General features: G+C 30.4%; 1 protein-coding gene across 6 annotated transcripts; it reads left to right on the top strand.

The window, feature by feature from the left end:
- On the top strand, window positions 3,599–8,447 carry LOC109354498 (high mobility group B protein 15-like). 6 transcript variants are annotated; one of them, XM_019597046.1, is made up of 7 exons: window positions 3,599–3,665; window positions 4,882–5,099; window positions 5,245–5,323; window positions 6,443–6,608; window positions 6,699–6,824; window positions 7,390–7,763; window positions 7,884–8,447. In XM_019597046.1, exons 2-7 carry the CDS (start codon window positions 4,924–4,926, stop codon window positions 8,172–8,174), a joined length of 1,212 nt encoding a protein of 403 aa, XP_019452591.1. In that variant the 5' UTR covers window positions 3,599–3,665; window positions 4,882–4,923; the 3' UTR covers window positions 8,175–8,447. The 6 variants fall into 6 exon arrangements, with proteins under 6 accessions (XP_019452591.1, XP_019452590.1, XP_019452586.1 ...); XM_019597045.1 differs by having other exon boundaries at window positions 7,378–7,763; XM_019597041.1 differs by having other exon boundaries at window positions 7,369–7,763.

Raw genomic sequence — 10,147 nt, 5'->3', positions numbered from 1 at the left:
ACTAACACATAATTATAAGTTAAATATTATAAGAAATATAACAAATTACAATGTAAAGTATATCCAATATAAAAATTATAATATAAAAAACATTTTAATTCTCCAAAATAAAATATATATAAATTGATTACTTACTAACTTACATAATGCTTGTCCCACACTAGTGTTTAGAAAGGACATTTGTGTGATTTTTTTTCTCCATCATTGAAGTGGTGATAAAGTAAATTCATTTGTTATACTTAGGTATCAAATGAGTATTTTTGTAAGAGTAAATTACACTGACACCCCTGAGTTTTAGTGAAATTACACAAATCATCCCTCACTTTTCTAAACTTACACAAACCTCCCCTAATTTTATACTTTCATTACACTGATCACCCTTGTATAATAAATAAGTGTAATTTTTTAAACAAAAAAATGTGATAAATGCAATTAAGTTAAACAAAACATGATATATTGTGTAGACAAGTCTAAATAATATACAAATCAATATATCTTTATTATTTTTGGTTCGTTACACTACATTATAAGAGTGATTTAAACAATATTTCTTTATAATTATTGATCCATTTTGTAACAAAAAAATAATAAAGATACATTAATTTGTATATTATTTAGACTTGTCTACACAATATATCATGTTTTGTTTAACTTAATTGCATTTATCACATTTTTTGTTTAAAAGATTACACTTATTTCTTATACAAGGGTGGTCAGTGTAATGAAAGTACAAAGTACAAAACTAGGGGAGATTTGTATGAGTTTAAAAAAGTGATGAGTGATTTGTGTAATTTCACTAAAACTCAGTGGGTGTTAGTGTAATTTACTCTTTTTGTAATTTTTCACTATACAATTTAGTTTCAGATGCTAAGTGAAACAATTATATTAAGACTATATTTTTTTAATAAATATTTCAGGCACCAAAATAAGCTCAACCAGGTAACTTTCATCCACAAAACATGAATTAAACTCACAATATGCTTATCTGTCAATCAACTATGTTAAGTTTTTTTACCATTACCTTTTGGTGTGATGTTAAATATCTCTTAATGTGAATGCATGTTTAGAAAGAAAATTCTATAGTTAACATAGGTCATTTTTTTGTTTTCATTGTTGGCTATTGAGGTGTTAATAAAACAAATATAATTGTTCTAACTAACATATGAGGATAAAGTATTTCCTAATATAATAAAATAAGTTATTTCATATAAGCACTAATCTATATGTCATATTTAATTATTTTATACAAAAATATTTTTAAAATTAAACAATATAGTACACATTATACTTTTACTGATATAAGAGATAAATTATCTTATAATTCTGTTAACATGTTTCTCATTTTTTTTTTCAAACTTCACCATTACATTAAAATCCCACTTTTCAATAAAGTCACTTCAATCGAGGTACCCAAATAAATTCAGCCTTTTCCTATAAAGTAACTATCATGCACAAAACATAAATCAAACTCACATGATAGGCCAACTATGTTAAGTTGTGCTAATTGGATTCATACAAGTCACCAATTCCTATGGAAAAACCAATATGATACCAATATAACCTAAGTTTTACATTTAAAACAAATATAAGAGTGAATTTAACTACCAAATATTGTTATAATTTGTTTGTAGTTTAGTTTAAAATGTAAAAGGAGTAGAAAAGGCCATTGGCAAAACTTTTCTTTGATGTCAAACAAAGAAAGATGCTATTTACCTTCCCTTTAAACTAACTAAGCTCATATTATTGACAATCTTGTGATCCCTATACATAAAGTGCATGAACTTGACCTATAAACTAGTTTGGCCTTATAATATTTTACAATATTGCATATTTTTCTAATTAATTCTTCTTCTCTACCCATTCAAGTTTTTCCTTGTATATTTGTTGTAGGAGATAGAGATAATTTAATTATATAATGTTTAAACTTATATATTCATAATTAATATCACATGTCTCTATTAAACTGATTTGACTTCTAAAGACGCAAATCACCAATAAATAAATGTTGATTTATAAAATATTTCAATACACATTTTCGCAATATATTATGTTAAAACAACTATTTTTGTATAGCTAAATAAAAATATTATATTAATTATAATTTAATATAATCACCTTATAATAAAAAATAGTTTTGTTAAAAAATGCTAGTAAGGTTGGTACCAAATTGACCATATACCATGAGGACATGGTACTATTGATGAAAAATAACTCTGTATATTCACCTTACCTAAACTATTGTTGATAAAAAAGAAATTAATATAAACTATTATAATTATGAAATATTATAATTTATTTTTGGCAACTATACCAAATATCAATGGTGATAAGTTGAGAGTTTGCTCACAATAAGTGACAATTGAAAGTCTTTTTCTATTTACATTTTACCTTTATTTTATTTTATTTATTTATCTCTTTTGTCAATTGCCACAAACATGAGGTGAAGGTCATCAATGACCTGGTTGAGGGGTTAACATTTAGTTGTGTAGCTGAAGGCTTTCTAAATTTTCTTTGTTTATGCAACTATATTTATATTAGATTGTGTACCTAGTTTTATCTCATGAAGAGAAAATGCTCATGGGAACCTTATAAAAATTTGTTTCAAAGATTAATTTATTGCACCTATTTATAGAATTAACGGGACAATATTGTACCGATATTCAAAAACCAATTATATGTTTTTAACTTTTAAATTACTACTATATCAATTTGATTTGTTCCATTTATATTATCATATTAATTCAAAGTAATTTGTGTTTATCATGTTACATTAATTTAAAGTATTGTATTAGTGACAAGTTCATAAGAATTAATTTAGTATTAATGTCATGTATGGATTCTCTCTTCCAAAAAAGTAAATGTTTGTCTATAAAAAATAAATTTAAAATAACACAATTTTCTATCAAAATTCAATCATGGCCTTATATCAAATCAAATTAAAGAAGTATTCAAATTTGTAGATGGAATGATTATATGTTTTTTTGGTACCATCATTTCATCTTTTTTGGGTAAGGAACTAGTCACTTTTAGTATTCATGACTACTTTTCTCAATAAATGTTACTCACAAAAATCAAATTATTAACCTTAAAAATTTAGTAAAACCTTATACTATTAAATCAATATCTTATTGTTTGACTGTATGATTTGTTAAAACTATATATATTTTAAAATAAGTGAGATTTTATATACCAATCTTTTGTATAATTAAAAAGACAAATGTTTTTATCAAAACGAGGGCTGAAGGATAAACTTTAGGGTATATATTTATCACAAGGAATAAAATTTATGATAAACTTTATGGAACGAAGCAAAATATTGCGTAGCTACCGTGACCCTTCTCATCCCTTTCAAAAGATTGTATTAAAAAAACATTAATTTAATTGATTCAATATTTTTCATTAATAATCTATTTTATATTTTTAGATTAGATAAATCTGAACAGTAGAATCACCCCAGTGGCTTCCATGAATTAACAACTTAACAAGGACAATAATGTCTTTTACTATAGGTATAAATCAATTAGGGTTAATTTCTCTTCACCATTCATTCGCCCGTCAGAATCTATTTTTATAACTGTGCCTTTATTCCCTATTTAAACCTTCTTCCTTATTCACATTCATATTCTATTTACTTGATCGTGATCCTCTATTCTCTGTAACACTTGGTAAGTATCATTTATTTACATAATAAAATATTATTCTCATCATTATTTTATTTTGACTCATTCTTTTATTCACATTTGCTTCTGTGCCTCTGGATTTGCTTCTTCTAGTGTGGTATGCCATTACTATATACTCTCACTTTCTTTATAACAATGTTTAATTAATGAATTAAATAATTACAATGAACCTGGGCAAAGAATAAATTAATGAACAGTGTATTTTTAAATATCATTTATTGTGGTTCATAGTATTTTCTTTATCAATTTCTTCATCTTCGTTAACCTTCATTAGAGTGTGAAATGCATGTAAGAACAAATCTGATTTGAATTTTATCCTTTTCGGAGAAAAAGGTGAAATTTTTAGTACTTGGTCATGATGATTGTCACCAACCCCACAAATCTATTTTTAAACCTGAAACAGTGTCAGAATATATAGAAAGAACCATAAAGTATTGACTTGCTTTTATGCATATATATGTATTAATGTTAAAAATGGTGTGGTACCCATTATTCTTAAGATATCAACCTTTGATACCCATCAATGTCAGGCTTTTAGTTATAGCTTATGTAGGTCTCTGTGAACAGTAGTTGAGGTTTTAGGGAAGAGAATAAGATAAAGGGTGTGTCTTTATTACCCTAGCTTTAAAAGGGTATCTCTTTTTTGGTTTAACCTGACCCTGTAACCTGTTCTGTTTGTATCAAAAGTCCTGACCCTAATGGCTTCAATGGGTTTTTTCTGTTACATCCTCGGTAATCTGAAGGAATTCATGGTTATGATACTGCTTTTCTGTACTATAGCCTTTTCTTGGGCTTTGTATCTTCCTTCTTACTGCCAGCTATTTCACTATCCTCGGAGCTTGTCTGTCTTGTCACCCTTCTGGATGTTTTTAGTTTTGTTTCTTCTTCTTCTTCTACTGCTGCTGCATGGTGATTTTATTTGTTTCTCTCTCATTCTTTTCATTTCATGGGACAATAGCAATTTCTCTCTCTTATCCATTGGCTTTGTCTGTTTCTTTTCTCCTTTTTTGTCTCTTTTCGTTTCTTTTTGTTGTGTTCATATATATGCCTATTTCACTTCTTTTACTAGTATTCCTTTTCATATCTACAAATACTAGATGCTTTTTAACTTGTTGGGTTTGATGCTTTACCTTTTCCTTTCCATCTTGTGATTTCATTACCCTACTAAATACTAATGTTGTTGTTGTTGTGTTGTTGATAGTGTGGCAGGGAAATACTGAAGTCTGAAATTACTAAGTAGTTAATGGCATCAACATCTTGTGTTAGTAAGAGTCTGCTACCAATGAAAGAAACAGTACCAGCTTTGAGCTATTGTGCATATCCTACCCCTCTCGCAAAATATGAGGAGGTTGCAGAGAATTCTAAGGTCTTCATGTTTACCTTGGAGAAACTCCATGCTGAAATGGGTACCAAGTTCATGTAAGATTTCCTCATATCATTTGGTTAGTTAAAATTTAAAAAACACTCCAACTCTTAGAGAAGATGATGATTATAGCTTTGTAGCTTCAGAAGCTTGTTTCATGTTTTTCACCATTTTGATTATGGCATTTGAATTTTGTTGCAGGATTCCCATTATTGGGGGAAGAGAACTAGATTTGCATCGCCTTTTTGTTGAAGTAACTTCTCGTGGAGGGTTTGAGAAGGTAATATGTGACTATTTGTAACAAACTGTGCTGTTATCCTCTTAGTAATTTGTTTGATCACTCTATATGCCCTGAATTCTATGTTGGACGTGGAACCTGTAGTTGCTTCTGATTTTAACCTTTTTATGTTGTTCACACTTCACATGTCATCATTTAAAATGTCCTGAATTTATTTCTAAAAATATTGATGTTGATCATGGAATTAAAGACATATAAAGTTGGTGTACATACCTCATGCCTGTGACTGGTTTACTGGGACGAAATCGTTTGTTGTCAGTTTATCATACTTATTTCAGCCACGACACAGAATGGTATTGTTCTTACAACAAACTTGTTTGGGTGGTTAGCAGAAGTTTATTTGAAGACTTTTAGAACTCCTGTCTCATAGCTTACTCTGGCGAATTTTCTTAGCATTTTTAATAGTCAATTGGTTGGAGGTTTAATTTGTATAAATTAATGCTTTCTGGTGTTCATTGTCATTAAACTGAACTATGCGGCTTCATATAAATGGTGGTGTTTTTACTACAACTGTATAGGAGGTGTACTTAGAGATTGAGCTTGACACAACGGTAAGGTTGCTGCTTAGTGACTGTGAGGTCGCAGGTTCAAATCCTGGAGACAACCTCTCCCCTTGTAGGGGTAAGGCTGCATGCATCTACCATTCCCAGACACTACTAAGTGAGAGCCTTGTGCATTGAGCCACGCTTTTTCTGTAGGAGGTGTACTCTACATGTAAAGCTGGCTAAAATGTTTATGTTCACAGAGTGTTAAGGAGGGATACCGATTTGTCCTTTGTTACATCCTAGTCCAATTTATTTGTCTTTAAAAAAATTTCTTGAAAGCTTTTGATCATGATTATGAGGTTATGATCATAAAAAGTCAGCAGAATTTTCTTGCTGTAATTTGTCCTCCATACTTCTTAATCAAATATGGTGTTGAATATCTTGCACATGTAATTGATTGCAATGTCTTGCCTTGAATATAAAATGTTTTTTTATTGTTTGATAATTTGGCCGGAAAACTGGTGATTTTTTAACCATTCTCTTCGATCATTACTTCTTCACAACTTCTGTTTTTGCTTGGGGTGAAGTGACACTATCTGGTCAATTTGTTTTTCAGATAATTAAAGAGAGAAAATGGAAAGAAGTAACTGTAGTTTTCAATTTTCCGTCAACAGCTACAAATGCTTCTTTTGTTTTGCGAAAGTATTATAGTTCATTGCTTTTCCATTATGAACAAATATACTACTTCAAAGCCCTGGGATGGGCCCCTCCTACTACTTCTGGTATGTTCATTTCAATCTAAACCACATTGCATGTTTGAACTACTGTTTCAGCACATTCTAATGCATACAATGGGAAATTCTGTTTGACAGATGCTTTGCAGAGTCAATCAACTATGCCAGCTCCTGTTCAAAATATGCACATTTTGCAGCCTCAATTCGGAATTCAATCACCCGCCTTTCAGCAGTCAAGTTCTAATGCTACTGAATTGCGTGAAGGTCTCTCTCTTTTTTCAGCGCAAAATAAGATTAACTGCTAGCCACAAAGAAAAGGGAAAAAATGGTCATTATAATTTTTAGCCTTTCATAAATATTTAAGTACATTCCACTGTCAAAGTTATAATATATGGTTAACCAGAAATAATTGTTGTTTTTTTATATTTTGAATTCCTTTCAGGTTTTACGTTCCATGTCTTAATTCATTGGGATAAAGATATACATATATTTTGTATTAGTTATATTTGGCAGTTACCTGAACCACCTAGTCTTAGCTATATAATAAATCACCAAGATTTTGTGGGTGATGACTGGAAATTGTGCTTGACCTATTTTGATTGACGGCGCCAATATTATATTGATTTAACTATAATGTAATTTGTTCAAGAAATTATCTTCTATCATTTGTCAACTCTCGCTTATGTCTGTTTTACATGTTGGTCATTCTATCTCTTACAGAGGATGACCAATGAGCAATTCACTATGTATAATTTTCATTATTATGATTGATCATGTGATAATTAGTCTGTTTATTCTCTTGTCTCAGCAATGCCAGCATCTTCGGCAGGCTCTGCAATCATCGGGGTCATTGATGGGAAATTCGAAAGTGGTTACCTAGTTACTGTCACAATAGGTTCAGAGAAACTCAAAGGTGTTCTTTACCAAGCTCCACAAAACACCACATTTTCGGCATCCCATCCTAGTTTTTCGGCTAATAACAATAATGCCTCTGGTCCATTGGGTGTCGCTCGTCGCCGACGGAGGAAAAAATCAGAAATAAAAAGGAGAGATCCCGCTCATCCGAAACCCAACAGAAGTGGTTACAATTTCTTCTTCGCAGAACAACACGCAAGACTAAAATCACTTCACCAAGGGAAGGACAGGGACATTAGTAGGGTGATTGGTGATCTCTGGAACAAGTTAAATGAATCGGAAAAATCAGTAAGTTTTTGTTGTTGTCGTTTATGAGTTGGCTTTCATACAGTGCATAAGCTTATATGTGCATCTTTCAGTTATTATATGCTATTTTTGTAATGCGTTGAGTTTCATTAACTTTATAAGGTTTATCAAGAGAAGGCTGTGAAGGATAAAGAGAGGTACAAAGCAGAAATGGAGGGTTATCGCGAGAAACAGAAGATGGATCATATTATCCGTGATGCTGTTCCGCTGCAGCAACGATTTCCACAACCAGCTACTGATATGGTGGATGCTGAGGCTGACTCGTTTCAAACTCCTGAGGAGAGCAGTTCTGGTGAAAGTAACCAGGAAGACGGTAGAAGTATGGAAAAAGATTTCGACATGGATGCATCACATGCTATAGGAGAATCTAGGTTCTTGGGTTCAGAGAAGTAATCGAAAGTCCGGGGTTATGAACTTCTTTTCAGGAAAAGAGCAAGACTGCAAGAGTAAAGTTGCACTAATTTTATCACAGAAATAGATTTTTCCTATCAACATTTTAAAGTTTTGAGGTAGGATTAAGGTTTTGGCATTACAAGATTTTAAGGTTTTAGTGTTGACTTCTTTCATGTTATTGTACATTTGGTTGGTATGCTAACATAGGTGATAGTCATTACTGATTAGGAAGCTGTTAAGACTTTAAGGCTGCTCTTACCATATGTTATTAGGTGGACCATTATCATTAAATAAATTGTTTTTTCAATCTAAAATTCTTATGTTTTGGTCAATGATTCTCTGATGTTAAATACAATCATAAGATATCCATGAAGTATTGGAGTAGGTATATAAAGAAGAATCTATGCCATATACAATGCCTCTCCCTTATATTACAAAGTTTGGGATAGAAGGAAGATGTGCTTCCTAAAATAACAACCTAACCTAAACAACTATGATATATATAATATGCTTAACTCATTATGAACCCTCCTCTCACTAGCTCAATAGTAATAACAATAAAGTTTTCAGAAAATTGGAAATCATGATTCCCAATAGGAGCATGTGGTTCAAGTGTGCCCCTTTCTTCTCTATTCCAAAGAAACATATGGTCTTATGCTTCAGCATTTTAAGCAACGACCTTGCTTCCCGCACTGTATCCCACTAGTGCTGAGAAATATAGATTTCAAGAAGGTTTCATTACCTAAAATTTGATTTTCTTCACTCATATGCAAGTGGCGATCTTACGCAATTCCTTACTAAAAATCTAAAAAAGTACTAGTGTACATGTGTAGGATAAGGAATCTGTTGCTACAGAAATGCATTAGTTCTTGTGTGAAAAATTAAATGCATGTGGATTTGGTCAATCAAGATCATGCTATACAAGTTCTACTGTTTTCAAAGAAGTGAAGTTACCGGAAAGCTTCCATGAAAATGCTTTAAGAAGATTGTGGGCTAACTTGCCTATAGAACGCAAGACCTAATTAATTTCACCCTGATCCTATAAATACAAGCTATAATTGGGATTCTATGGCTTTTCTTACATATATCTTTCTTGATTTGATCACGAAAAAAATAATAACAAGAAATAACTAAGGGAAAATAGTTAATAGGAAATATGATAAAACAGATTTGGGAAGGATAATATGACTAATTTATCAATTTTTTTATTCAGTAGAGATAATAACAGATCTCATCCACAAAATTAATATATTGTTTCATAATTTAGCATTCATTTTCAATATTACACACAATAACTAACAAGTTACCTGTGCATTTGCACGAGCCGTAATTTTTGCCGTATGGTTAAGAATGTACCTATTACAAGTGCATTCACATGATTAAGAATTCTGTGCATTCATATTGTTAAAAACAAACATGTGACTCATACATTTTAATGGTTCAAACACATGTTACCCGTACATTCACATTGATAAGAATACATATATTAATCGCACATTTGTATAGTTAAAACATACATGTTACCCATACATTTCCATTATTAAGATAACATGTTTCACCATATTACTGATGCAAGTCCAATTTTATCAATGAACGATATTAATTATATTTCTCAGACAAAATAAAAGATAATATTTTGAAACAGACCCAAATGAGAAAATAAAAATATATAAGTTTAAAGAACAATATCAATCTCTATTATGTTATATTTTATTGAACTTTTCAACCTGGATGGAAAGAAATTAAACACAATTCATTATAAAAAAATATATACATGATGAGCACTGTCTCAAATTTATAACCATAATAAGTATGACGTGAAATTAAGTAATCAAAAATAAATCAAGAAATAAATATAAAATAAAACTATTCATTATCATAATCAAATCAAATATATTATTTTTAAGCCATAAAATAAATTTTGGACAAATGTAACTCTTTTATTATAAAAAATTTATAAATAAGATATTTTA

The sequence above is a fragment of the Lupinus angustifolius genome, chromosome LG08, assembly GCF_001865875.1.
Source record: "Lupinus angustifolius cultivar Tanjil chromosome LG08, LupAngTanjil_v1.0, whole genome shotgun sequence".
In the NCBI taxonomy this organism is placed as follows: domain Eukaryota; kingdom Viridiplantae; phylum Streptophyta; class Magnoliopsida; order Fabales; family Fabaceae; genus Lupinus; species Lupinus angustifolius.
The sequence above is the reverse complement of the archived record's forward strand: the minus strand, read 5'-3'. Positions and strand labels throughout refer to the sequence as shown.

Excerpts from the sequence above, each read along its gene's own strand:
- LOC109354498 (XM_019597041.1), top strand. The coding sequence starts at position 4,924 with ATGGCATCAACATCTTGTGTTAGTAAGAGTCTGCTACCAATGAAAGAA. Across the intron at positions 5,100-5,244 it reads GAAATGGGTACCAAGTTCAT|GATTCCCATTATTGGGGGAA; the intron begins GTAAGATTTCCT and ends ATTTTGTTGCAG. Across the intron at positions 6,609-6,698 it reads GGCCCCTCCTACTACTTCTG|ATGCTTTGCAGAGTCAATCA; the intron begins GTATGTTCATTT and ends TCTGTTTGACAG.